General features: G+C 42.3%; 1 protein-coding gene across 5 annotated transcripts in view; it reads left to right on the top strand.

Annotated features, from left to right (window-relative positions):
* The window catches only part of RABGAP1L (RAB GTPase activating protein 1 like), a 236,230-nt gene that overhangs the window by 154,256 nt on the left and 53,996 nt on the right, over nucleotides 1–27,978 (top strand). For 4 of the 5 annotated variants that reach the window (XM_069022719.1, XM_069022720.1, XM_069022721.1 and 1 more), the window contains 2 exons: nucleotides 3,455–3,496; nucleotides 22,680–22,808. In XM_069022719.1, coding sequence (XP_068878820.1) covers nucleotides 3,455–3,496; nucleotides 22,680–22,808 — 171 coding nt within the window. Of the gene's footprint in view, nucleotides 1–3,454; nucleotides 3,497–15,135; nucleotides 15,726–22,679; nucleotides 22,809–27,978 lie in introns of those variants that run through there. The other variant, XM_069022724.1, reaches the window with a different exon arrangement.

Here is a 27,978-nt window from a genome sequence, read left to right as displayed (position 1 = left end):
CCAGTCTTAATTTCAGTGCACGTGTATACTTTCGTTTTTACAGTCTCATGAGAGAGGGTTTCACTGGTCTGCCTGTGAGAACATTGCCTCCAGTCATGGCTGCAAATTACAGGTTTTTTGACACACAGTCCAGAGAAGCCAATGTTTCCATGAAGCACAATCTTAATGAATTAAATGGGGACTTCCTGGATGGTGAGTGTTCACCCCAGTACCAGTAGGTATGAAGGGCTCTTCTGCTAAATGATGCTCTTTCCTCTGGAGTAAGTGCTCCTGGAAAGCAGAGTGTGCCTATAAAGCAGAGGATGGTCAGGGTGGCAGTCAGCAGGAGCTGGAAGGAGGCTGTGATCTGGCACAGATTCCAGCATTCTCCTTTTGCTGACCTTTACCTTACCATTTCTTTGAGTTGGGCTTGTTCCTTCTCCAAAACTCCTGAGTTTCATGAGCTCTCTTAACATTCTCTAGGCCTCTACACAAGCTTAAGAGGGTCCTTAAACAACACCAGATTCTGTGATATGACATGATGATGAGCCCCTCACCTTTCCTGTGCTCTTACAAGTTCTCGTTTATAAGCGTGTGATTTTACCCTTAACTGTTCTTTATTAAAAAAGGTGTTAAGGTAATTGTGAACAACTTTCATACGTGCAAATCTTTTAAACCTCAATATGAGATCTGCATGATACTATAGTGTCTTGGTTTGGAAGAGGTAGTGACCATTCTGGACACAAAACAGAAACAAAAAAACCAAATGGATATGGGATAAAAACCATCGCCAAGACATACAGCAGTTATTTCAAAATGCCTAGTTAAACAGATGACCTTTGGTTTTAAAAAGTAATTATCAAAAGCTCGTTTCATATGGGCTCCCTTCTCTTTCCCCCTCGTGGATGATTTGTATGTACTTCCATATTTCCATTATAAAATTGCTGGAGGGATATTGCTACCCATAATTTATATGTCCGGTGCACTTTGGTATTTTCGGTCTTTCTTCTGAAATAGCTGAAGAAGTTTAAGCTGAAACTTATAAATCACTGTGTGGTAAATTAAGTAGGGTTTTAAATAAGAGATTGTGGGAAAATGAGCTGAGCCTTCTTTTTCATAATCATAATCATAATCATTAAACTTGTCTGTTGAAGGACAGTCTTGCATGAATTAGGACAAATAACTCCAGCAGGCAGATCAGTGGTTATTGAATGTGTTGTTCAAACATGGGGTAAGATGTTTCACTGCTTTGAACTCTACAGCATGCATCTCCAGTCCACTGAGCTGTTGGGGTGCATTGGCCCTCCGAGGCCTCCCTGGTCAGCACCAAACTGCAGCAATTGATGCTTCAGCTCTAAAATGCTGCTTTGATTCAGGACTTGCCCCTGCCTGGGAGGAAAGGGGAGAGTGCAGGTCTTTTTCTGTTGCTGAGAGTAGCAGAATGCTGCTCAGGACAGCTGGATAGGGAGGTTTCAGGTCCTTTCATGTTCTGATTTTAGGGTGCTTAAGCCTTGAACAAGCTACCTCAAGTAACAGGAGCAGGTCTGTGAGCTGCCCATTGCCTGGTGGGGCTTAAAAAAGAGATGGGGATTCTCAAGGCAGGTAGAAACCTATTTCTGCTGCAGTTGCTGTCCATGTGAAGAGTGATGGTATGAAAGGAGCACCAGGAGAGAGTTTGATTCATCTGAATTCAGGAACAGCATTTGTTTCAGGCAGACAGAAAAAAAAAATTTGGAAAATAAATGAGAACTGGTGTACATTTCTTTTTGGTTGTGCCAGAAAATACACAGGACATTAATTCCTCAGTAGTCCAGCTATTGGAAGTAGTACTCTTCCTCATAACATAACAAAATCTGATCAGTTTGCTAAGAATAAAATGCAGTGTTTGTGATGGCTTGCAGATACTCCTCTCATTTATAGATCATATGTTCAGGTCAGTCCTCTCTCCTAGACAGTAAAAGTTGTGAATGGCATGCCTGTGTGGAATTAACTGTGGACTTCAGATTAATATTTGAAATAAGCCTGAAAGTACTGTGAATTTATTTTACTGCTGCTGGAGTTATCTGTAATACTGCTGGTATTATCAGTGTCATGACAGAAAGTCACAACCAGACTTCTATTTTTCTAAATTTTTCTAAATTTAAAAGAAGTACATAAAGCCAAATAACTTGAAGTAATTGTTTTCCCGTTTGGAAGAAGGGTTTGTAGTGATGAAGCAAGATTCAGTCCTGCTGCAATTGTGACCTCTAGTGGGAAAAACCGGATTGTTATCACAATGATAATGCAGTGAACTGCAAAGTAATTCAGTGTTGCAATATTCATTATGTCTGATGTTGCAGCATTTCCAGCACTCATTAATGGTACAATCCCTTTGATGCACCATACTATCTATGTAAAAAATACAATTTATTCCCAAGAAAGCTTCCATAAAGTCTCAGCACATTTTTATAAAAGCTAGTTTTTATAGAAATATGGTCTCAGGCTTTCAGGACGAGGATTGGAAAAACACTCAACTGAGGAAGCAGAAATTGCTTGGAGAACGTTGCCTTGTCAAAAGTCTTGCTGTTATCCCACAACAATATAATATAATTGCAGCATTACTTGTGTGCAAATCTGTTGAGGTATTTCTAGATATCAGCTCTGGGAGCCATTGTAAGGAAAGATTTATCATGCCATTAAACAAGGCAAGAAGATTTGGAAAATATAACTGAGGAAAACAGTCTGAACACCAAGTACATGGTACAGCAAATGAGAACTGGATGTAGCATTTTTCATATTTGGATGAAGACAAAGCTATTTATAATCTTAAATTATCAACATATGTAGGCTGCAGACTTTCTTTAATCTTGAAATAAATGTGTATTGTCCTTTGATTTCTCACTGAATGCATTTCTCTACATTGGTATTTCCAGCTTTTGCAAACCAGCAGGCAGCCTCTGGATACAGCTAGCAGCTTGTTTAGCTTTGAAATAGTTTTGACTTTTGACTAAATGCAGTAAAAGAAGGTGCCTTGTGTACTTGTGGGGTTGTCTTTGTTATATTTTGGGCTTATTTCACAGTTTGAGTATGAAAGATTGTGCATGATGAATCACAGCTAAACTTGCTTACTTGACCAAAATCCTATCACCTAGACTATTTATTACATTTTGTTGATGCCCTGCTCATGGCAATATCCTGCACTGGTTGTGAAAGCTAGCACTGACAGGCACTGAAACAACAGCAGGGACAGACAGCGTGTCACATCCATAGCACCTGACTCACTGGAGGTTCCCAAAGCCCCAGAGAGCCATCATCTCCCGAAGTGGGAGTTTGGAAATGTGCCCCAAGGCTTTAATGAGCACCCTGGAGGTGTGGCAGGAAAAGGGAAGCATTCCCTAGGGACTTCCAGTATTGGATTTTGATGCCACATAATGATAAGTATGAAAAAAGGTTCATATGCTGGGACTGATTGAAGTCTCTTTCCTCTTACTTTCAGGGTATGAACATAATCTTCCATGTGGCTTTGGCTCTTTTAAAGGTAAGTTTTTTTTTTTTAATTTATTTTGTTTTATTAAGCTAAAACATTGACGTACTCTTTATCTTAATGTATCATGTCTAAAGGACTAATAGTGGGATATGATTATAAAATGGTTAAAAATTAGTGGGATATATTATAAAATGATAGTCCCAATAATAGTGGGACTTCTGTAGGAGGGAATGAAGGAGACACATCCATTATGGTAGAGGTGTCTTCAAAATTGTACTCATGATAGATGTTTTTATTAAACTTAATTATATCATAAAGCCAGTGGAACAAGGGGTGCAGTCTAAAGATTTAAATGTCTCACGTAATTTCTATTAAGAAAACAATTCAGATTCATTTCACAGCATACCAATTTTGTGTCTGGGTTCTTTTGTATAAAATGTGATTGATTGGTATCAAATGTGATATTGAGAGAGAAATAGAAATCTTCTCTAATACTGGAACTTCTGTCTCTGGCCTGGACTCAGCATTACCTGAACTACTAAAGCTGGCCCTTTGGGTGCAGCGAGGTGAGCTCAAAGGTAACCTGCCCTGGCCTCCACCAGCTGGCTCTAGTTCAAATCCAGCCCTCATGCAAGCACACAGTAAGGGATTTGAGATGACACCCCGAGTTCAAGTGATATTCCCAGGAAATAACTTAGGCTGAAGCTCAGGGTAGAACAACCTGTCAGTCCTAACACAGCCACCCCATAATGGAGATGCAGACTGGAACCACTGGACTGTTGCTGGTCCTCCTGTGGGATTTCCTTGTCATTTTCCTAGAAAGAGCAAACACCTACTGATTGAGTTCTTCAGCAATGAGTAGTTCTCAGAGATTCAGCTTCTATGGCACAAAATCCTATGGCAGCAGTGCTCCACACTGGGAATATACATCCATGTGCTGCTGTGAACAGAGCCATTTGAAATTTCCAAACATGTATATTTTCACAGAATCATAAAATCTCCTGAGTTGGAAGGGGGGACCAAAGCATCATCGAGTCCAACTTGAGGGCAGGTGACTTCAGTGAAGTGCTGTGCTGTAGGCAGGAGCTGGTGTCTGTCCTTATGGTGAGGAAGTGTCCAACATAACCTGTGCTTTACACCAACTCAGCTCATGTGGACACTGGGGTCATGACTCTCTACTTGAGTGCATGTATTTAATGAAGACTCCTATAAACAGGAGATTGGTTTAATATCTGTTTCCAGGGAAGTGCTCCTACACAAATTGAAATTTGTAAACAGGAGGGAAGGAAGTGTGTGCTCTTTTCCTGTTTCATGTTTTATTTGCAGCTGTGGGAGCTTGTTAATATTCCAGTTTTCAAGGCCAGTATGAATAATGGGAAATCTGTTAGGTTATGCCTGGACAGTGAGGAAGGGAAAGGCAGCACCCAGCCAACACCCAGCAGGTTGGCTGCCATCATAGCAGGAGCAGCTTCTGGGAAGAGGCAGAGGTACCAACTTAGGGATCTTTAAACTAAAGAAGAGATAAGAGGAAGAGTACTTGCACAGAGCTGAAGATGGCTGACCAGGTTTTCAGCAAAGGAGAACTTACAGTTCAATTTAGTTATGAAGGTTGGCTAAGGGGCCACCTGCTTTACATTTCCTGCTGCTGTCAGAGGGAAGGGTTGAACCAAGGTTAGCAGCAGAGCAACTGTTTAGAAAATACAACTTTGGAAAGAATTCATGGGTGTCATACAGCAAATAAGGATTTTCTTTCCTGTTGAATAATTAGCCCAAAAGTGGTTCTTTTAACCACAAGTGTTCAGTCTTTTATTATATACCCCATGACATGCTGCTTCTCCAGTTGAACATTTCTGTTTGGATATTCCAGAGGAGGAAAATTCAATGAAGTAATTTGTCACTCTAATTTATAATGATTTTCTAAGTTTAAGAGTTGGGTTTAATTCTGCCTGTAGCAGTTACAGCAGTTCTTGTGTGTGCATGCTGTAGCTGCCTGTTCTAGCAGTAACAGACACTAAATAAATTGTAAAGGAGGTGTTACCCTGAGAAAGTATTTCTGTAGTGCAGCCAAAAACAAGTACAAAGAAAATCGAGGTAAGAAAGATAAGATTCTAAGTCAGAAAGAGTCACCTGAGAGCACAGTTCCATCGTGGCATGGAGATGGAGCTGGTGCTTACACAGAGTTGAATTAGCATTATAATTTGCTTCCAGCAAGAATTGCTCTTCTGTTAGGGAAGAAAATAGTTGAGAACTGAAGTAATTTTTTTTCCTATTTATAAATGTGTTCATAATCTCTCCTAATCATTAGGAGCAGAGTGGTTTGGTGTACTGCTCTTTTCACGTTATGGAACCTGAGTATGCTGCAGAAAAACTGCCTTAAAAACTGTGTTTCAAACACAATTTTTGTCTCTGATTTGTCTCTGATTCTGAAGTGAATGAAAACAACTCCTAAGGATTTGTTCTTCCTTAAAACAGAGCGATTATTCTCTCACCCACAATCTCTTGGATTATTTGAAATTTGGATAAGGGAATCCTTCATCAGTGGAATACTGGAGTCTTTATTGTGTAAATGCCATTTTCCTTGCTTCTAGTGGAGTGTGTGCATCCAAATCCCTCATTAAATAGCATAGAAGAGAAGCTTTTATCTGGAGCTCTCTTGTACTCAGTGCTGTGTCTCACAGTTCCAGCTGCTGGTGCTCGCAGTGAATATTTGTTAGTTTGGAAATGACAGTGCCACTTCTGTGACCAGTTACCTGTGAAACCTTGGTACAGCCATCCTCAGAAAATAAACATTTGAGACACGCAGGAATCCTTCCTCTTTCCTTCTCCCACATTCCGAGTGTGCTTGCAGCAATGAACAGCTAGAGGATTAAAGCTCTTTAGCTGTGAAAGCCATCGTTTGGGCATCAATCTGATTTCTTATCGAAGGAAAACAGGTTGTTTTTCTGTAGCATCCAAATGTGCTTCACAGCCTGCTCAGGGTCCCCAGCTGGTGGCACTGTTTTACACTGGGAGGCACTGATTTGCATCACATAGGGACTGCATCTGAATTACCCTCCGGGAGCCTGAGCTGGGAGAAAATCTAATTCCTCACCTCTCATTTTCTGAGCAGTGGAAAACGTAGTGAAGCACTGGTGTGTGAGAAGAGCCCCAGTGTGGAAAAAGACAGCAGAAATCTGTGGTTTAAAACAACTCAACAAACAGCACTGATACTTTCATTTAAAAAATCCCAATTAAGACAATTAATTGAGAATGACAGAGGAAAATCTACCATTCCAGCACCAGCATACTTCCTAATCCCTTGTGTCATCAGCGAGTTTGTTGCTTTGTCAGAAATGAAAAGCATTAAAATCTTCACATATGCTAAGAAAAAGAAATAAATTCTAAGCTTTCTTTCCTATTTTAGTATTTCACAGAATCATAGAATGTCCTGAGCTGGAAGGGACCCCCAAGAACCATCAATGTCCAGCCCCTGGCCCTGCCCAGACACCCCAACAATCCCACCCTGGGCATCCCTGGCAGCGGTGTCCAAACACTCTCTGAGCTCTGGCAGCCTCGGGGCTGTGCCCATTCCCTGGGGAGCCTGGGCAGTGCCCAGCACCCTCTGGGGGAAGAACCTTTCCCTGATCTCCAGCCTGACCCTCCCCTGGCACAGCTCCAGCCATTCCCTGGGTCCTGTCCCTGGTCACCAGAGCGATTTCACTGGTTAATTCTTAAATCTTTTGTTTATGATCTTCAACTTGGCAAAACTAGCTAAAGGCACACTTTATTTCGGAATTAGCAAACTGAGGCAAGAATTAAAATACATGATTGTGTAGAATTCAGGCTCTGGATTCACTGCTGTTGTGGCTGCTAATTGCTGAAAAGGCAGGGAAGAGCACATGGTCACTGGAAATGCAAGAGTGAACAAGAGGCTTTTAAAGTAGGTCCATGTCCAAACCTTTCTGTTGGAGGGTTCATCTACTCATGGAGTGTGTGATTTGTAACATTTAAGCTCAACATTGCCTTCATGAGGTTTAATCTGTGTGACTGTTAAAAAATGTGTTGCTTAATGCTAGAGGAAAGCCCTAGTTATGATCAGGAGGGTTTATAATACTGAAAAGAAAATGGGGAGGAAATAGTGAGAAACACGTTTGTTACTGCTTGTGTTTTCCAGCCAGTGCTTTGTTATCTTACAGAGATTCACTTTGGTACCCATAATATCTTAAACCCATCACTTTTACACATCATCCCTTGAACTCAGGGCAGTGTGAGCAGCATTTTCTGTGGGGCTTGGGAGTTCTGACACTCCTCTCTGCACGTTATCAGGAGGTAACTGAGGATTGCACAAACAGGACAGTTGTGTTTCTTGGTTATTTCTGCTGGCACCTTTCAGTCTCAAAGCTCTCTGTGTCAGCCAGGGTCCCAGGGAGCAGTATCCCAATTACAATGGCTGGGATGGCGGATGTAGATTTTAAAAGACAATGTGTCAAAATTGCCTTGGATAAGGAGGGTTATTTATTATCTTTATTTCATTCTGTATCTGGACTGAAAAGGACCTCCTGGGCTGAAGAACTGCTCCTCTGCTCTGTTGTGCCATTATGTGATGCAGCATCTGTTTCAGAACCTGTAGCAGCAGCTTTCAGTGTTGCTGGTCGAAGGCCATTTCTCTTAGTCCTGACTAAATTTATTACCGATCATTTTACCCTCAGCTACTCTTACATCAGCTTTGTCCTTCAGCTAAAACAGTCCCCTTCCAGCACCACTCATACTTGCCTTTATCACCTTGAAGTGTTTATAGATCCCATTCACATGGTTTATTAAATAACCCAGTGTTCTCAGTGTTCTTGAACTCAGAGCATCTCGGCCATTCTCTTCTGCGTCACCTCCCGAGGTGACTGGATCTTTGAGAGAGGCCACATCACATTTTCTGTATTCCTGTTGTGTTTTCTTATTTCTAAAGAATCTGTTTGTTCTGATAACTCTGTGTTGTGCTCTTATGCTTGTATGAAATATTACTCCTGACTGACCAGAAGGTTCCACAAATACTGTTTCCCCACCTTAGAAGGGAACTTGTGTAAGAGCACAAATTTTCAATAAAATTGTGCTGTACTTCTGTATACATTTACATTTCAATTCTTAAGGAACACACAATCAATTGTAGATTTTCTTTTTTCACTTTTTCTTCCTTGGGCAGACATCTGACCTCGCCCCTCTCAGATTTTGCCCATCAGTTCTCTCCTGAATTACCGCTTGCACCAGAACTTTAAAATCAGATCTGAAATTTTGTTCTGTGTTAAAGGCACAATTCAAAAATTTCTACTGGTGAGAAGCAGAGGTAGTCAGAGCAGTCATCTGTCTTTGAGCACCTTAGGTCCTGCTGATCCTGGGAAAGTTCTACCCATTCCCTCAGGGATGTGTGGCTACCAGTGGAAACTGAAGTGACCAGGGTGACATCCCTTGGGATTGTGCCTCCCTTTATCATCTGCTTCTGAAATTATCACTTACCTCAATCTAGCCTGGGGCATTAATGTTTCAAAAGTAGTGTTGTCTTTTAAGGAGATGAAGAAGGAAAACCCCAAAGGGTTCAAGTCATCACAGCAAGTTAAGGAAATCAGTTTTATCCATCCTTTGAAAGCAAGCAATAGAAGAAGCAGCTTAAGTTGAGCAATCAACTTCTTCCGTGTCTTACAGAAATTTTGTGTAATCTTACTGGCTAAACTTCTGAAGCCAGTGAAGACTGCACCAGTGCTTGTTTTAGGTAAAACTTGCATATTGCCAATGCAGATAATTAAAAATGTCAATTGTCTTTGAGTCAGGAATGAAATTGTGGCAATCACTGCAATTTTTTGAGAGGCATCAGATGAAAAGTGCACTAAGACTGTAGGTAATGTGACTTAGGCCTTGTGTCAAAGAGTTAATATGGTTGGTTGATTCTTGCTCTCTTCTTTCCTTGCATTTGCAATGGCTCAAGGAGCCTGAACTGATTTTTAAGTCAGCACTGCTTTAAGCCAGTAGTTGATGAAGTGACAAGCAGGGCTCCTTCCCAGCCAGAACTGGCTTTGGTTCTAGGTGAGCTGGTTTAGGCCACTCTGTAATTGCATTACATTTTCAAAAGGCTCTTCTCAAGAAAAAAGCAGAAATGTCCACATTAGAATCCAAGGCAAAAGAGATGTTGGGGTTTTTATACCCCCTTTTTTATAGCTGCTTCATATAGCTGGTCCCAGGGTAAGAGCTGAGGGAAGAGAGGAGGATCCTGGCTCTTTGGAGCTAGAGATCAGAACCATCTGTTCTCTTGTAAGGCCTTCTGCATTGAGCAGAGCACAAGAAATTCAGGCTTTCAGAGGCTCTCAGATCACTGGTTTTGTATTTCTAGTTCCTAAATTGAAGATGTCCTTAAATTTTAAGTTTTGCTGGGCTGAATAATTCTTCCCCCAGACCCACTCACTCTGTCCCAAAAACCTGTCCTGGGTGACTTGCTGGAGATGCTCTCTTTAGAAAGAGACATCTGTGCCTGAAAATGTCCAGAATCATCCAACTTCCAGACCACTGATTTTCCAGAATTAATATAACCAATTTGCCATTTTTAAATCTCCACATTTATTAGTGTCTTGAAAATCCATCCTGTCCTGCTTAGTTACTCTCAGCTCATTTGATCTCCTCCTCACCCTTAAAATCAGTTCTATTCCTGTTAGGTGAATACTCAGCACAAGTTTTGAATTTTGAGGGTGGAGACATGCTCTCTTTTCAAAAAGAAGAATGATAGCAGAGAAAATAACATGAAATTTGTTGACCTGAATTTCTTTAGCAGCACTGAACCCTGATGTAGATATTAATGACTCCTCCTATTATATCATGTGTTGGTAATTTCTACATGTTGGAAAGTGAAGATGGTGTTTTTAGGGTTACATACAGTTCTGACTGAAACTATGATGTTCATTATTATTTTTAATATCATTTAAATAGAGTGTGGATATCTCATGTACCTAGCAAATCTTAGCATTCTGTGGGAAAATATTTTCTCCAAGTGTGTAATTGAAGTGAATGAAAATATCCAAATTGTCATTGCAGCCCAGACTTGTACTGGCCTGTCTACCCCAGTGTTTCACTGCCAGCAGCAGATACAGGGGAAAGACTTCTAAGAACAGGACAAAATTACTCTTTTGCCTCTGGCAATTTATGTCTTGAAAAAGAGAGAAGGAGGAGAAGGAAGTGGTATCTCGTGTTTAATAATTCTGCAGGATTGTTATTCCGTGGCTTTTTTTGTTGGCTTTTTGAACATGTCAGTGAGTAGCCCCAGAGACTTTCCCAGTTTAATGATTATTTTGTTTGCTTTGGACCTGCCACCTGTGACTTTCACATAAGGTTCTGTGTCATCAGGCAGTTTGGACACATGGTATCTCTTGACTTTCTCCACACCACTCAGGACTTTCAAAGTCTACATATCCCTCATCTGATGCCATGAAGATTTTTGCCTTTTCTTTTATACCCCTGTTATACCTTTTTACAACTTCTGTATTCCTAGTGCTTTTTGCCTACATTCTTGGACTTGTTTGTCAAGCTAAGAGACTCAACATTTTAGAAGCTTTGTAGCCAGGGATCAGTGTGCCCCAGAGCCCAAGGTCCTCTCCAGAACACATTCTGTAAACCAAGATAGAACCATCCAGGGGAAGGCTCCTTGGGGAGGGGGGCTCACTTGAGCCTCTCATTGGGGAATCTTTGATAGATCTGCTAATTAGTAACACCTATAATGTTATACCCAATGTTGGGGAGGGGGAGCAGAGACAAAGAGAGAGAGATTAGACTCGGCGGGGTGCATTTCGGTGCAAATGACCTGGACGTGTGCACATGAGGATCCTTAAAATAAATACCCAGGTAAAATCCCTTTTCCCCTTCTAACCGTGTATGACTCTTGATTTTAAGACCAGGATAAGGCATCAATCAGTTCCTATTTTCCAGGCTTAATAATCATAGTCTGGTTTTATCTCCTCCTTTGGAAGCTTCTGATTCTCTCTAAATACTTCTCCACCTCTCTTACCTCCTTTTTGAGATGGGGGGACCAGAGTAATGCATGATACTGGAGGGGAATTGCCCATGAAGTTCCATTGAAGAATAATGGCATTCTCTGTTTAGATCTCTATCTCTTCCTGTTAATTCCTACCATCTGATGCATTTTGTTGATCTCCACTGTGCACTGATCTGATCTTTTCCTAGAACTCTCCACAGTGTGTCCCAAGCTTCGTTCCTGAGTAGCAACTGTCAGCTCACAGTCTATCCTTTATGTGGAAAATGGCTGCTGTTCTCCATGTGCATCCATTTAGATTCATCTGCATTGACTTTCCTTGGCTGTCCTCTTGCCCAGTCACTCAGTCTTTTATGACCCTTCTGCAGTTCTTTATTGTAACCCCTGGTTTTAAATCCCTGAATAATTTAGGAGCATCTGCAGACACTGTCATCTCATCCTTCACCCTCTTTCCAAGCCATTTAAGAACAGCCCAACCAGCATGGATCACTGCTGGAATCTGCCATGGAAATTAGTTGGTTTGCTGTGTTCTCTCTGATCATGATCAAGATGTAGCCTTTGCTAAATCCAGATTACACAGTTGTCATTAGCCCTGAAGAACAGAAAGGACAGAGTAATTTCTGATAAGAGGTGAAGTTCTTACGGTGGCTGTGATGTCACTCATGGGTTTTCAGAGCTGTTCTGGTGCTGGATGTCTTATCCTTTTACAGGAGCAGACTTGAAAAATAACTTTTTCTTTTTACTTCCTGTTTTAGTCTATTTAGCTTTTCATAGTCAGTTATTTTTGCCACTAAAATACAGAGATTTAATATTTTAAAATACAGAGAGTTATAATGGACTGCTCGTCAAGATCCTTGATATCTTGGTACAGAATATAGATAATTTCAAGTCCTATTCTGTATGGTTTTATTTACTTTGAGACTATTTTGGCATTAGTTTCTTCTGAGTTCAGGGAGCCTCAGCTGTGTAAGTCTGAGCAGCTCTGAACTGCATCCGAACCATGTGAATGAACAGGCATTTCATGGGTAGGAAGGCCAGAAACAGAATTTAACTGCTCTTAAAAGACCAGAGAGTCCATGATGTGGAAGTCAAAGCACCAGTAATAGGTGTTTATCCTCAGACTCTATCTTAGTTACTGCCTCAGTTACTTAGTTACTACCTTTTGGGCCATCTTTAGTTTTTAGGCTCACTTCAGTCTGGCCTTTGTGAAGAATTTGGGACAGTAATCCATCCAGTGGCATACATGAAGGGAAAATCACCACTCCTGGTCAGACGTGGATAAAAATAAGGTGTAGTGTTCAATGAGAATGTGGAAATAAATAAGAGTGGTAGGAGCATAAAAATCTGAATGATGGTTCACTGTTACACTGTGTGAAAGGAGTTGCTGAAAAACATGGAACAATTGATTTCAGCTGATAATTAAGGAGATTTTTTGGTCAAGCCTTGGAAATTTTTGAGACCTCTTAAAAAAAATCCAGGCCTGATGTAAAAACTATAATGATGGTAGTAGACTACATCTCTTGGGAGGCTAATCCTGTAGTTAATTTTCCTCACTCCTAAAAATTTGTGCCTCATTTATAACCTCAATTCATCTGGTTTTAACCTCTAACTATTGGATCCTATTACAGATTTTTAGACTTAGAGACTTTATTTAATAATCAGTTAATTCCATTTTTCATAAGGCCAGACCTTACCCAAAATGAACCAAACCTGAATTTCTGTAAGGATCAGAGCTATTAGCTGATTAAAGTCTGACTTACACAATAAAGAATTAAAGGCTTTCTACACTGTTGGTGCTCTGAATTTTCCATCCTCTTGCCTGTTTTGCCCCCAAGTCACTGGTGACTCTGTGCCTGATCAGTTCTGTAACTTCCTTCCCAACACCCACAGTTGTAGTGCTCTTATTTCTTCCTTTTTAATGTTTTAAGCAAAGTTTTCATTCACATCTAGAAGCAGAACCCGATGTTTCTAGGATATCACGCTTACCAGCATGAGTTTAAAATAGAATTCAGGAATAGGCAAAGCTGCTTCCTTTCCTTTACCCCCTTTCCCTACAAACACATGGTCTGGGGCTGTAACCTGTGGTGGGTTGGCTGTTCCCAACAGGGTGTTCCCTGTGTGCAGAGTCACAGGCACAACAATAAACCCCAATCTCTGGAGCTGCGTGCGGATGGAGCTTGGGAAGAGTGGGAGCGTTCCCATCCCAGCCTTGGCTACAGTGTTAAACTGGAATGAAATGTGTGTTGGTTGTGGGTTCTTTGTCCTGAACAGACTCATGGGTGGCCCTCAGCGAGTACCTGAACCTCAGCCTGGCAGAATTGCAGTAGCCTTTGCAGATTTCCATCTGCAAAATGATGGTTTGCAGTCTGAGGGGATTAAATCAGCTTTCAGAGCACTGTCTGTGCTAAACAGACTCTTCACTACTGCACATTTGGGGGGGTTTAGGTGAGTCAATCCTGTGTCGTCATCCTTGAGGCCTCACTTGGCACCTTGTGTTGCCTTTGACCTCTGACTCCTGCTTTAACGCTTTTCCCAACTCCTTCATGTGTCACCTCAAGGCAACAATATGTGGATGATTTTCATATTTTAGCTACTCACTAACATGTTTATTTTAAATCATTGACCCCATCCTATGGATATTTTACTTTGTATTAGTATTTTAAGTAAATACGGTTTTTCGTGATATGTTAAACAAATGATTTTTAGAGTTTAAATATACATTTACAGAAGTGTTTGCCATTAATGTGGTTTAGATTTTTAGAGCTACCCACAATGTTTTAAATTACGAACTTTTATGTTAGAAAGGTGGAATATTTCTGTCCATTCCGATTGGAAATGGGTGTTGTTCTGTTACATACCCCATTTTATAATGAGGCAAATCAAAAACGAAGGAGCATAAAGACGTGCTTTCTAAAATCCAGACCTGTGACATGGAGCAGCACCTGCCTGGCTGCCTTTAGCAGATGGCAGAGGCACGTGGGCTGTTCCCTGCACAGGGTGACAGCCAGGCAATTCCAGGTGTGACATCATTGCATTTTCCTTACAAATGTGCAGTAGCTTTCTAGAATCCATTCAAACGCATGTGCTGACATCATTCCCTCTCTGCCCATGGGCTCCGGATTTAGCAGTGCCTCCTGAGAGCACGGCGCTGGGAATGATCGGTTTTTGAATGGCTTCATTTCGTGCAGCACAGGCGGGCTGTGGCTTGCCGGGCTCTCCGGAGCCGTGCGCTGCTTGCTGCTCGCCGCCTGCGCATCCCCAGTGCCTGGCCCCTCTCCGGTCGCCATTGGCGAGGGGAGGGTGTCCTGCCCCACCTACACCGCGTCTTGTTTCATCATTCGGAAGCAGACTGAATGTACAAGTGATTGTATGGGCTGGGAGGCCGATCCCTCCCAGCTACGGAGCGTACAAGGATGCAGCTGATGCGCTGTGAGCTGGGATTCAACAGCCCAAGCCCAGCAGAGAACTGATGGAGGGTAGCAGGGTGGGAGCCCGGCTGTCCACGCTCGCCATTGGTTTCTTATTACGGCATTCTCCCCCGAGAGGCTCCCGGTGCCCAGGCACCCCCTCCTCCTCCTCCTCTTTCTCCTCCTCCTGCTCCCAGCCCCCTCTTTCCCACCCCTTCGTGTCTGATGCTCAGCGAGCGGCAGCGCTGGTCACGGAGCAGGGATTGCAATGAGCTCATCCTTTTCTCTGTGCAGCCTCACCACTGCCCGGGCTCTGCTGCCCTTCCTGCCGCCGCACCCGGCTCCCGCACACCCCCGCGGGCACTGAGCCCCCACAGCTCGCCCTTGCTTTGCTCCCAGCCCAGCTTCCCTGCGCCCATTCTCTGCCATTTTCCTGCTTTTTATGTGCATTTTTAGATCCATGTTTTCTCTGGTTTGTTTTTCAAATCTCCTTCGGACTCTGTCTGAGCCAGCACGGTGGATCATATTTTTCCTTGATTCTTAGCAAAGATGCTTTTCTCCTCCTGAGAGGCTCAGGGGCGTTGCTGGAGCAGCCATCCAAACCCATTCCAGAGACTGGAGGCTGGCTCTCCTAATCTTGCACTTTCGGAAATTGCCGTTCACAAAGCCTATTCTTCTCACTCTGGATACTTACTACTTACTGCTCATGGAAGAGGGGGTACCTTGCAAAAGCCCGGCTGCCAAGCTCACCCCACCTGCCAAGAAGTCCCAGGACATGCACGACGAGAGGAGCAAGCTGGTGAATGAATACGCGTGTCGGGTGCTGGAACTTCTGGGCATGGGGCATCGCCTCTTTGTGCCTCGGCTGCTTGCGGTGAGATCACCTTTTCATGAAATTAATTCCTTGGGAATTTGCCATTCTCCCTCCCAACCCTGCCTCTGCCCCCAGGAGGGATGAGAGGGCTCTTATTTTTTTCCTCTCAGCTTCTCATAATCCATCTGCTAAGCACCAAGTCCTGCTTTCTCATGTTAGCTCGAGGAGACTGGACACTAGTCCTGCTAATGGGGACCAGTGCCACTCCTTTACTAGCTTGAAGGATCCTCAACCTGGGCTGAATTATAAAAAAACATCTTCCCTAAATCCTTGAGTGCTTTTGTTCTCAGTCCTATAACGATTCCAGATAAGCAGTGTGCCCAGTCACCTTCCAGGTACTGACGCAAAGTGCATTAATGCTCAGCATTTCAGATTTTATACTTTTGACATCACAGGTTGGCTTTAAAGACTCATCAGAAATGAAGCTGTGTTGGTGCATTGTGGGTTTCAGCTGTTTGTGTGTTTGGTTTTGGAAAGGCAGTTGACAGTATGTAAGAAAGTTGAAAATACCTGTGTAGAATGATCTGGGAAATAAATTGTTAAGGGTGTTTTCATCATCATAGCAGATTCTGTCTGTGTGGGGGGTGCCTGCAGTTGGTGTGCCATGTTGTGGCACAGACAACACGCTTTTATCATTTCTCCTGCTGCACGAAGCAGCCTCAAACCCACAAAACCACGGCAAATCTGGGAGTCAGTGCCTAGTCCTGGCTGGGTCTGCTCAGGGTGTTGTAACCACGCCTGGCTGCAGCTCAGAGCATCGCTCGGTGCATGGCCTGGCACACCAGCATGGCATTTTTCTGTGATCCATGGGAAGACAGTCCTTGCCTGATCCCCCTCATTTCCTGTGGTGCCTCTCCTTTATTCCCATACCTGTATTGTGGTTCTACACAGTGACCTGTGCAGTGTTTCCCTACTGCTGAGTCTGTCTCGGTGCTCCGCAGTATTCCCAGAAATCCATGTGCTCTGCGTGTTACAGCCTGTTCAGACAGTACAAACAGCGTGGGGGGTTGGACCACCGTGTCCCTGCACTGGGAGATGCCAAGTAAAAATCAGAAATCCACAAACTCCTCGGTTGCTACAGTGCAGCTGGATTTGGGCATCTACAGTCACTTGTAGAATTGAGTCTAGTCCCTGATGATGCGTGCCTTGAGCTGTTGGGTGTGTTATCATTATTCCAGCTATCTCCCAGTGTAGCAAAACACTCCTCCTGCTGCTGGTTTCTTGGGCAAGGGCTGCCAAATCGCTCTGAATTGTGCTGTGATGAGCTGTAAGGAAAGCAGAGACAAAACCACCTTGCTCTTTTTCACTTGACTTAATCAGGCTTTGTATCTGGCCCTCCAGGTGGAGACCAGGTAATTTCACATCCCTTATCTTCCAGGCAGTTTGGCTTTGCTGAGTGGCGTAGTAGTGTTTATTAAAAAAGAAAGAGTATGAAAAAGACAAAATAATACAAATAGTGCTTTGCGTTATGAGAGAGACTTGACTTGTGGAGTCAGTGTGATTCCCTGTCAGGTTTTATTAGCTGAGTATACCTCTCCTGACATGCATCCCTTTTGACACACACCCTTTTCAGAAAGGAGAGACTGTGTTCTGAAAATGTGTTAAAAATGAGAAGTCTCTGAGGACCAAGAATTTGTACTTTAATCAGAACTGAAGATCCTTCAAAACATCAGTGTTTCATAAAATTAAGAACTTTTTTTTTGTTTTTTCCCCAGTGTGCATAGCTTCTGTCTCTGCTGTGCTTCTGGGGATACATGCCTGGGATGGGTAGAGTATGTGTCATTGCAGTGTTATGTGATAAATACAATCTAGAACCTTTATGCCAGTCTTAGAAAAATTCTGATCACCTCCTCACCTGAGCACACTTTTGGGCAGGTAGAAGAGCACCTGTTCTGGGGGGTTTACACCCAGAGTGGGTGAAGCCAGGAGATTTTCTTACCCACCTGCATCAGTTCTCTATGTGGCAGAATGAACTTTGCCACGTAAGTTTGGAGCTACAAAGAAAGGCAGGGTTGAGGTGTTGAGCAGAGGGATATCACTGGGTGTGCACAAGGTTAGTGCTGTATTTGTAGATCCAAACTCTCGGCCCATAAACCCAGAGGTGGTTTTTTTTCCACAGCATTTTTGTACCAGTGTGTTACAGAGAGCACAGATTTTATTTAGGAAGAGAAGTGTTTGATATTATAGCTGGACAGAAGAGATGCCAGCAAAGGAGTTGTTTGTTGTATTGCTCTAGAAGTGTGTTCTGATATTACTGCAGCACACAGTTTTGTCCACCACACTTCCCCAGGCCTGGAGCCCGAGTTTATCCAGCCCAGAAGGTCAGGATCATCCTCTGTGAGCCATTGAGCAGCTGCCAGGTCTGTGGCTCATGTTAAAGAGCAGCACAGAGCAAAGTCGTGCACCATGCAGCACTGCAGTGTGGGTTAGGAATCAACAGCTTGTGTACCTTGATTTCACACTGCATCCCTTTGCTAAGGAGTTAAAACCACATCTCTGTGTTACAGGCATTAAACAGAAGTAGATCCTTTTCTATTATATGTATTTATGTATATAAATACTATGTTCTGAAAAATTGGAGGATACTTACAAACATTTTGAATTTTCCAGAAGCAAATTTAATAGTAAGGCATGGCCAGGTTCTTTTCAGTCTTTAACTTCTTGGCCTCATTTCTGACATGTTTATTAAAGTGTAAAACAGGTGGTTTATGCTCACTGGCATTCTACAGAAATGTAAACATATACCTAAAATTCAGTGGAAATTAGTAATTTTTATCTGTTTGTATGAAGGAGGAAGAACTAAATTAAGGAAATGCAGTGTGGTTCATCCAAAATTTCTTGTGCTGCGTTAGTTCCCAGGTGGGAATAGTAGTTTTGGTTGAGAGGGTCATTAATAAATGAGGCTGCAGAATTAATAATTGAAGACAGAGAAATTAAATTAAAGAAAAAAAAACCAAGGCTTTTCCCTTTGCCTTAATCACAGTTTCCCACATATTTTGTAGGAACATTATTTGCTAAAAAAAAAAATTAACATTGTTGAAGTCTCTCAAATTCTCTTCTTACTTTTTGAACTTTTGCTGTTTTTCCAAACGTTACCTTTAGATTTGAAAGCTTTGCCAATACTTTTGGGAAAGGGCTTGTCCTTATTTTCAACTCATCCATTTAAGATCATTTTATGACTATATTGAAATACTTAACTCATGTGGTAAGGACATTTGAGGACATATTTAGTCAAACCCTAGAGGACAAACTGAGCTGTTGGGTTATAGTTCTGACTGAGGTTCCTTGTTTGCCTGGGTTTAAAAATAGAATTTAATCAAAAATATGTTTGTTTTAAAGTAACATCTAGAATAATAAAAACTTTTCCTGAAGTTCCAAATGCTCAAAAATGCAATGCACCTGCCAAACCTTAATGATAGCTCTTAAACTTACAGATGGTTTAGTAAGAGAAACCAGCTGTTGAGAAATCAGCTGTTGGTGAGTTTCAGGAGTTGACTGACTTCAACCAAGGATTTACAAATCTCTGCCTCTCAAACAGCTGCCAAAAGTTTCCAGAGACATCTTTATGATTTATTGTTTAAAGTCACCAAATGTCAAGAAATGTGAATCTTGGGATGCCAAAATTTCTATTTTTCACTTTTTTTCATGTGATTTTAATAGTGAAACTAGTATTTTGATGAACAGGTGATTTTAAAGAAATTAAACTATTCAAGTGAAGCAGAAGGAGCTGATGAGCCTGGGCTCTGTCACTCATTTAACCAACCTGTACAACGTGATGTTTGCAGTTTTCATAACTATAGTCTTAGTTCAGCAAACTCTGTTAGAGAAGTTCTTTATTTCCATGATCTTACGGGATTTTCATTGACTACAGATTTTTCAGCATTGAAAAGTTGAACTTGTCAATAGTTACAGTTTATTAAGTGTAGTTTGTTGGGAACTGTTAAAAATAGTATTATAACAAGGATTCAAGCAGAGGCCTAGGAAAATTTAATCTGATTTTAAGTGTTTTACATAGAATTGCCATTTTCTGATGTATGCCTCTCTGTCTTTTTTTTTTTTTTGCTTATTTCTTTGCCTATTTTTAAATGTGCTGTAGAAATAAAGGGTAGGTGCATCAGTGTTCACAGGGTTATTCAGCGGTTGATTATTACCATTTTTGAAGGGTTTTTTTCTCCTTTGATTTCTAAAAAGAATTCCAGAACTCTCAATGCATTATGTTAATTTAAGGAAAATAGATTAAATACAAAGTTAAAAAAAAAAAAGTCTAGTTAGGATCTCTAGGAAGAATCCATGCTTCAAATTTGGATAGCAATTTGTTATTGCTTATCGGATGGCAAATTGTTAGGATGCAAAAATCCTAAAAAAATGCTCAGACTTTGGCAAAAAGTATGTTTGGTGTTTGTTTTGTGCTAGGAGGAACTGTCCAGGAGTGTGGATTGCAAACACCTCCCACCTGCTGGAAGCAGGCGCCATCCAGCCGGGCTTGGAGCGTGCCCGGCTCTGGCACAGTGGAAGCTGAGCACCCCAGGGCAACACAGGGGGCTCCCCTGGCACGTGGGCTCCGTGCTGTGTTGGGACCTCCTTTCAGAGCAGTCTGGGAGGGGCTGTCACAGCCCAGGGAAGAGGAGAGGACTGATGTGCAGGAGTAGCCCAGGAAGGCAGACTGGCAGTGTAACTGGGAAATCTGAATTGTGTAGTGATGGCAGATACCAACACGGCTGAGAACGAAGGAAGAGAGATCCATTTCTGTGAGCTGGGTACCAAAACTGAGTCTTTTCCTAATACCCATTAGATAGGATATTACTAAAAATTTCTTCAGTGAAACAGTGATCAAGTATTGTAACAGGCTGCCCGGGGAAGTGGTGGGGTCACCATCCCTGGAAGAATTCAAAAGACGTGCAGACGTGGCACTTAGGAACATGGTTTAGCAGTGGACTTGGCAGTTCTGGGTAAGTTGTTGGGCTCGATGATCTTAGAGGACTTTTCCAACCTTAAGGATTCTGTGATCCTGTGAAACCTCTGCTGCTCTTCCACCACGGTGACCCACTGAACTTCCCTGGAAACACTTCATTTCCAGCACGAGTTCGGCGGCGGTGCTGGGCATGACCGGCTGTTCCCACCACGCTGGGCACCTTCCAACAGCCAGCCCACTGGGGGTATGACACAGTGATCTGGCCTCAGGTGTGGCAAGAGCATTCATAACCCCAGGAAAACTCATCCAGGAGAAGTGGGATGTTGGCCATAGTGGATCTAATTCATTGGATACCAGCTGCCCCGGCGTTCTGTCAGCACGTCGGCCTTGTCTGATGGAGCCTCAGCCAAGTTCTGTGGCTGCCAAATGATTGTGGACAGGATTAGATGTGGTCATCATCTCAGATGTGAACATTTCTGGTCAGCATCCTGAAGGCAGCTTTTCCTGTGTCCCCACAGTGATGACCCAGCAGCTTCTTTGGCAATGAATGAAGGGAGGATGAGATAGAACTTGGGTGAACTCAGTAAGGAAAGAAGAGAACTGGATATGGACTTTGGAAAAGGGCCTGGAGTGACAGGAACTGGAGGGGAATGGCTTCCCAGGGACAGAGGACAGTCTTAGATGGGATATTAGGAAGAAATTCTTCCGTGGGAGGGTGGGCAGGCCCTGGCACAGGCTGCCCAGAGAAGCTGTGGCTGCGCCATCTGTGGAAGTGTCCAAGGCCAGGTTGGATGGAGCTTGGAGCAAGCTGGTCTAGTAGAAGGTGTCCCTGCCCATGGCAGGGGGCTGGAATGACGTGGCCTTTAAGGTCCCTTCCAACCCAAGCCATTGGTGGGATTCTCTGGATTCAAGTGGATAACAACATAGTTAAGCATCAAACCTTGAACGTTTGAAGTGGGTATGTAATGTACCCACTGTGTGCAATGAGGCGAAAAATGACACTGGGTGTTTTTTTCTTGTGAGAAAGCAGAGCATGCCCACATGGAAATGTTGGCACACATGGAAATGGTGGTGGTGGTACTTGAGCAATTAATTCAGCAATTAACCAAAAGTGCCTGTGCTGCTCCTGAGGTATTTGCAGTTATACACATTACACAGCGTAGATCTCCACCATACAAGTACCTACGTTGACAGGTTTTGTTTACTCTTTTCTGGGTTAAAACCCTTGAAATACACATTTTTGAGGTTATGTCCTGAATGTCTTGGTAGGACCTTCAGTTTCAGTGAACCATTTAAAGGAACTGTCCCAAGGCTTGGGATTTGGTACCTTCTGAATATCTTGGTGCAGGTCTTAGTAACCTGGAGGAGGAATACATTTGTCCATGTGAATCACATTGCTCCACCAGTGGCAGGAGTGGATTAATGCTGAATGTGTAACATCTTCTGACCTGTTAGACTTGATACCACTGAGAGGTCCAGGAGTGTGGGAGATGTAGAAATAAGCATGTAGAACATTTTCTGGCACGGTGTTCTTTTGAGAAACTGTGTCACAGACTTCAGCACACTGACTTGCTGATGCCTTGTATGAATCATGTGCTTCTGCTCTTCATGTCTGTGCTATACATGCATTAAATATATATATACTTTGTCTTTCTAAGGAGACTCACCAATGGTCTAATGCACAAGCTTTCCAGGCAATAATATAATTTCTCCTAGGTTTTTGTTGTCTGCTTGGGTTTTGTTTCTCTCTTCACTGACATCTTGACAGGCTGAGCCAGAACCCCTTTCTTACCTGGCAGGTATAGAAGGATAAAATCCATTCCCACGTTGCAGTCCTGTGTGCTGCCCTGCCTAGGATTCCTTGGATGGGCTTTAGCCTCTGTTTTATGAAGCAGAGTTAAGAGAGCTGATTTCAAGGAGGATGATTTTGAGCTAATGTGAATATTGGTGGTCTGGAATGCATCCAGTAAATGACAAATCAAGTAGAAGAGCATGACTGCATGTTCCCAGGGTTTACTGTAGTTCCCTGTGTTTAATTGCAGACCTCCAAAGAGGACCTTCTACAAGCTGATTTTGAAGGAGCTTTAAAATTCTTCAGGGTTCAGCTGCCCAAGCGGTACAGAGCTGAGGAGAACGCCCGGAGACTCATGGAACAAGCTTGCAATATTAAGGTAAGGATGGACTTTGTTGCTTCTCATTCACCTAGGAGTTTGTACAGGAAGAGTAAAATGCAATGTTAAGAATGGCAGTAGTGTGTGGCAAGTAAAGGAATTAAATCATTACTTTATTGCTTTTTATATGTGTTTGTATAATTGCACGCACACTTTCTGTCTTTAAAGAAAGTGAATCTGTGACCTTTTCTCTCTTTGTCTGCTTGGGTACAAGCTAATAATTAAAACAGAAAAACAGTGCATTATCAACAAACAACTACCAGAACTCACTAATTCATTATTTGTTTTATAAACAGCAATTGCACTAAACCAATTAATCACTGTATGATAATCATGCAAACAAAGCTCAGATATTATTTATTTTGCTCAGAAGCTGTTTGTCTGCTGAGTGCTGTGTATAATACATTTGAATTGGGGTAGAAATTAGTTTTGTTTGTATATCAAGCTTACCAAGACAGAATATGTTTTTATATTCTACCCTACCCAAGATTCTGCTGTCAGAAGTCAGGCTACTCTGAAGGTATTGACTACAAGCGTTGGACTTGAACCAAATTAGAGAAGCCTGACTGTGAGCTGTTGAGGATGAAAATCTGTTTAAAATGGCTGCAGAGGTTCATAAAGCTGTCATTTGGAAGGTCTGGGATTTTTTTTTGTTGGAATATGTATCACTATGGTGGGGCTTAATGTTTGATCTTGGAGAAAAAGTGTTTTTGTCATTCCTTGGAATGCGAGCTCTGATGGGAAGTGCGTGTTTGGTGTGGCCCAGTGATGCACGGAGAACATCCCACCAGGAAGAATGTTCCTCCAACACTCTGCCTCTTTTTATCTCTCTCACTATATTTGTTAATTTCCCTTGTGCTGCTTAATTTCATCGTTTATTAAGCAAGGGCTTTTTCCCTTCTGGTTCAAACACTGATCTTATGAAAGAATAGGTCTTGCCATCCCAATGTTTATTCCAGCCAAGGAAAAGAAGATCTGTGCAAATGTTTTAGTAAAATTGGACATGAAAAAGAGACTATTTGCAGTTCAGTGTTTAGTATTTGGTCCTCTGCTTGGTTGTTGAAAATGAGTAATTTAAGGACTTTGCAAGTACAGGAGAATTATCTGTATGCTATTTACTCAGTGTGTATTTTCTGATGGGAGGTTAAGTAGAAGTCTTCATGGTACTTGTTGGAAGAGATGTTTGTCGATTTTCTCGTGCCTTTCTGCTTTTCTTGTGCAATATATTGTATGCCACATGATGTTATTTGTCATTAGTTTTTCATTTGGTACTGGATGTGATGTTCTTTACTGGGGAGGTATTTCAAAATGCACCTGAGGCAGATGCTCAGTGCTTAGGGTCCAGCACCTGGGGCCAGTTATAAGCAGAATATGACATTCTGAGCTGTTTGTTGACAGGAAGGAGAAGGGTTTAACAATGAATTCACTGCACACACAGGATTTCCCACAGTCTGGATTCTGGGTGAGAGAAAAGCTCAGGTCAGAGTGTAGCAAACGTGGAGTCAGGTCACTCCCTTGTGTGTTAGAGAAGTATGTGAGGATAAGTAGGAATTACTGAAAAGGAGGGAGCATTCAGAGCCGAGACAAGACCTGGGGTTATCAGGGGTGGGAAGAAGTAGGTTGAAGTCACCTTCTGCTGTGCCAGTAACAGCCTGCTCTTGTATAATTAGGGAGTTGGGCTCTGCTAACTCCCTGAGTATACAACTCATCCTGTAAAAGACTTCAGGAGCTTCATGTGAGGAAACTCAAGCTTACATTAAATGAGGCTGTGTCCACTCCCTTGCACCCTTGTCACAGTGCCACTCGTCCCCATGGTCACGTTGCTCCCTGACACCAGAGCATGTGTTTGGCCATGGTCGCTGGTGTGGGATGAGGGTGAGGGGCAGTGGCTGTGGAATCCTCAGTGTGTCCTGGGATCCCCTTAATTGATGACAATAAACTGGCTTTTGGACATGTTTTTCGTTCTCTCTCGGAGGAACAGGATCATGTTGCCTGAGGAGGTTTTGGAATCTCCATCTGTGGAGATACTCGAAACACAGATTGCCCTGAGTGAGCTGCTGTAGGTCACCCTCCTTCAGAGGCGTGGTTTAGACAAGACGTTCTCCAGAGATCACTTCCAACCTAAACTAGTCCATGATTCCATAATTATTTGTTACAATCATTTATTTACCAACAGGTGCTAGTAATTGCAGGAGCTGACATGCTCAAACAGGAAATTGTAGTCTTGATCATCATCAGTGGTGGAGTCCCAGGGAATGCAGAGGTTGTATGAAGAGCAGTTGTCTGTCTTGTTGAATGCAGCAAAACTTGTTCTGTTGAGAAAAGGGCCAGAGCAGACCCTTAAACATGCTTTTTTGTGCTGTACAAAGAGGCACTGTGTGTCTTTCCACTGCTTGGGGGCTGCAATAGTACTTGTGGACTAAAGAACAGATAGTTTTAGAGCAAGTATCACACAGTAAGTGAAAGGAGGATCTTCTTCAGATTTCTCAGCTGATTACAGAGGCATAAAAACCTAAAAACAGAAGTGTGCTGTGGCCAGGCTTCATAGTGAGTTATATCTTTTCCAGTGTTTCTTTAATTTTGTTCGCACATTACTGCAAAACAAAAGAGGAGTTTACCATGTAATAAACAATCCATCTCTCCTTGCTTGCTTTTTTCTTGAGCTTTAGCTGAGCTAGTTCTAGTCCTTCAGAAGAGAAATTTAAAGCTATTTGGTGTTTTTTTCTCCTTAATTTCACAATTTTTCAGTTGAGTTCAGCGTGTAACCCTTGGATTTTGAAGGTGTTGTATTGGACATAGTTTTATCATACTGCTTTTAAAACAAAAGGGATTCGTGTCTATCTTTCTTTCAAGAGTAGATCTGCAAATACAAAGAGAAAAGCTGCTATTAAATGAAATTTCTCTGTAGAATGTGCTAGGGAATGTCTTTTTCAGTTAAGAATTATTTTTGGTGGTTATTGATCAAGTCTGAATTTTGATCATTTATCGGTAAGGAAATCACTGGCAACATCAGTGGAATTAGAATTAACAGTAGTATTTTCCTACAGAGCTTGCTGGGTCATATTCCACTGTTAAAAGAGCATTTTGAACTAATTCATACTATGAAATAATACAGCCTGGATTTGTAATCATAGAAGGATTTTTATGCTTATGCTTTGGGGAGGGGATTTTTTTACTTTTCTCATTTTTCTGTCTTTACAAGAGTTTTCAGAAGTTTTTCTGTGTCTCTGGAAGGCCAATTTGATAAATGAATGAATGAAGGAACCCTCTTCTAGGTTTCATGAAGGCTAATTCTAATGGTGATATTTTATGAAAACATCTGGCAAATTCTTCATACTCACAACATCTGCCTCAGTTGCCTTTTGCATCTTGTAATGCAGTTTCTCTTGCACAGATCCGTGTGTGTCCTAAAGCAGTTTAACAACCTTGCATTTTAATAGAGGAGTCCTACCATCTCTGTTCTTACACCTGACTTCAGGCAGCTGAGGTATGGAACAGGGGAAAGTCTCACTGGGAGATTTACTCCATGTGAAAATTTCCTGGATCATCAGTTTTCAGGTGAATTCAGGGAGCTGTGCCCGTTTCTCCGTGACTATCCCGTGGCATTTGGAAATGGAGCAGAGCTGACGTTCAGAGTGGGTTCCATTGGAGCTCTGGAAGTGCTGTGAGGTTGAGTGTACCAGATGGATAGTGGGGATGTCCTGGGAATTACCTGTGGGATGTCACCCCTTGTGCCCAGGGAAGGTGAGGTGAACACGTGGGATGAGATATACAGGAACCTGCAGGGAAGGTTGTTCCATCGTGGGGCAGCATCTCTAATGACACCTTCTTTTACCTGGCTCAGGCACTACAGTGACTACAGTCTCATGTTTCACCATCCTCAGCAGCAGGAAAGATCTCAAATACTGAACTTCTTCTAAGAGAAGCTTCTCCCTAACCACGTCAGTCTCCCCTCTGGACAGTACTGGGCCCCCCAGCAGCATTATGAGATTGCTGCTCTCAGCACCTTCAATGAGAGGAGCGAATGGCCCTGAGTAAAAGTGGTGCCTTTCCCAGTGCAAAGCAAACACACGTTTTTGTCACCTCTCACTGCACTGACAAGGCTGTCGATCCCACCTGGGTGCACCCACAGCTGGAGCTGGCACCAGGGCCATGGATAATAGCAGAGTCAAGGAGAACTGGCTACAGTAGCAGGAGCTGTGCTAAGCTTGTTCTCATTTCAGAATTGTTCCTTTGTGACATTTAAAGCAGGTTTACTTTATAATGTTGCCATTTAAATGTTTTCAATTCAAAGTGGTGATTTGAAGTTCACACCTTACTGATGTGGATGACTGACTTGCTTCACACCTCTGTTGATCTTCTGTCTGGAAGTGATTTTTAAATGCATGGTTTCGCTCATGTATTGATTTACGTGAGTTTCAATGGAAAGGATTAAAAATAGCTTATTTGCTCTCTCTCTTCTCTCTAGAGCATTCTCTTTGTGCTTATCTCTGTATGTGTGTATTTATCCAGATATTTGGGAATCTTGGTATCCTGGTAAGACAACACAAATGCAATGGAAAAACAAAGGAGGTAACTGCAGAAAGGCCCTGAAACTGCACAAGCGTTGGTTCTACCAGTGTTGTGTGTGTTTGATCTTCCAATATAAAGGACAGGTTAAAAATTGCTCATTTATCAACTTCTTAAGAAAAGGCCAAACCAAATGGACAAGGATTTGGTTTAGATCTGTAGAAAACCCTGCTCATGCCCTGTATGCAATTTCTTATTAAAAGCCAATGATCAATTCCCTTATTATGTCTGTGCTGTTATCTCTGAAGTGCAGATCCAATTGTCCTGGTGATGAGGGTCATGTTTTTTAATTCCTGTCCTGTTTGCAGCTCCAGCTTCCTTCTTTCTGCTTGGCTTTGTGGTGTAAGGCACCACAACGAGCTGGCACCTGGAAATCAGATTAAAGTGCCTGCAGTGGAGTTGGACGTTAAATGTGATTGCAATCTTGGTAATGAGTGTTAACACCATAGAAAGGAATGTTGTTAATTTAAAACAACAGTTTCAACTTGAAATGCTTATTTATTTTAACTTATAATACTTACTTAATATTCCAGTGAGCAGCCCAGTAGTGAGGCTATATTTTCATGGTGTTTAAGCTTTAGTAAAACTGTTCAGTTATTTT

Source organism: Aphelocoma coerulescens, chromosome 8 (genome assembly GCF_041296385.1).
Source record: "Aphelocoma coerulescens isolate FSJ_1873_10779 chromosome 8, UR_Acoe_1.0, whole genome shotgun sequence".
NCBI lineage: Eukaryota > Metazoa > Chordata > Aves > Passeriformes > Corvidae > Aphelocoma > Aphelocoma coerulescens.
The sequence above is the reverse complement of the archived record's forward strand: the minus strand, read 5'-3'. Positions and strand labels throughout refer to the sequence as shown.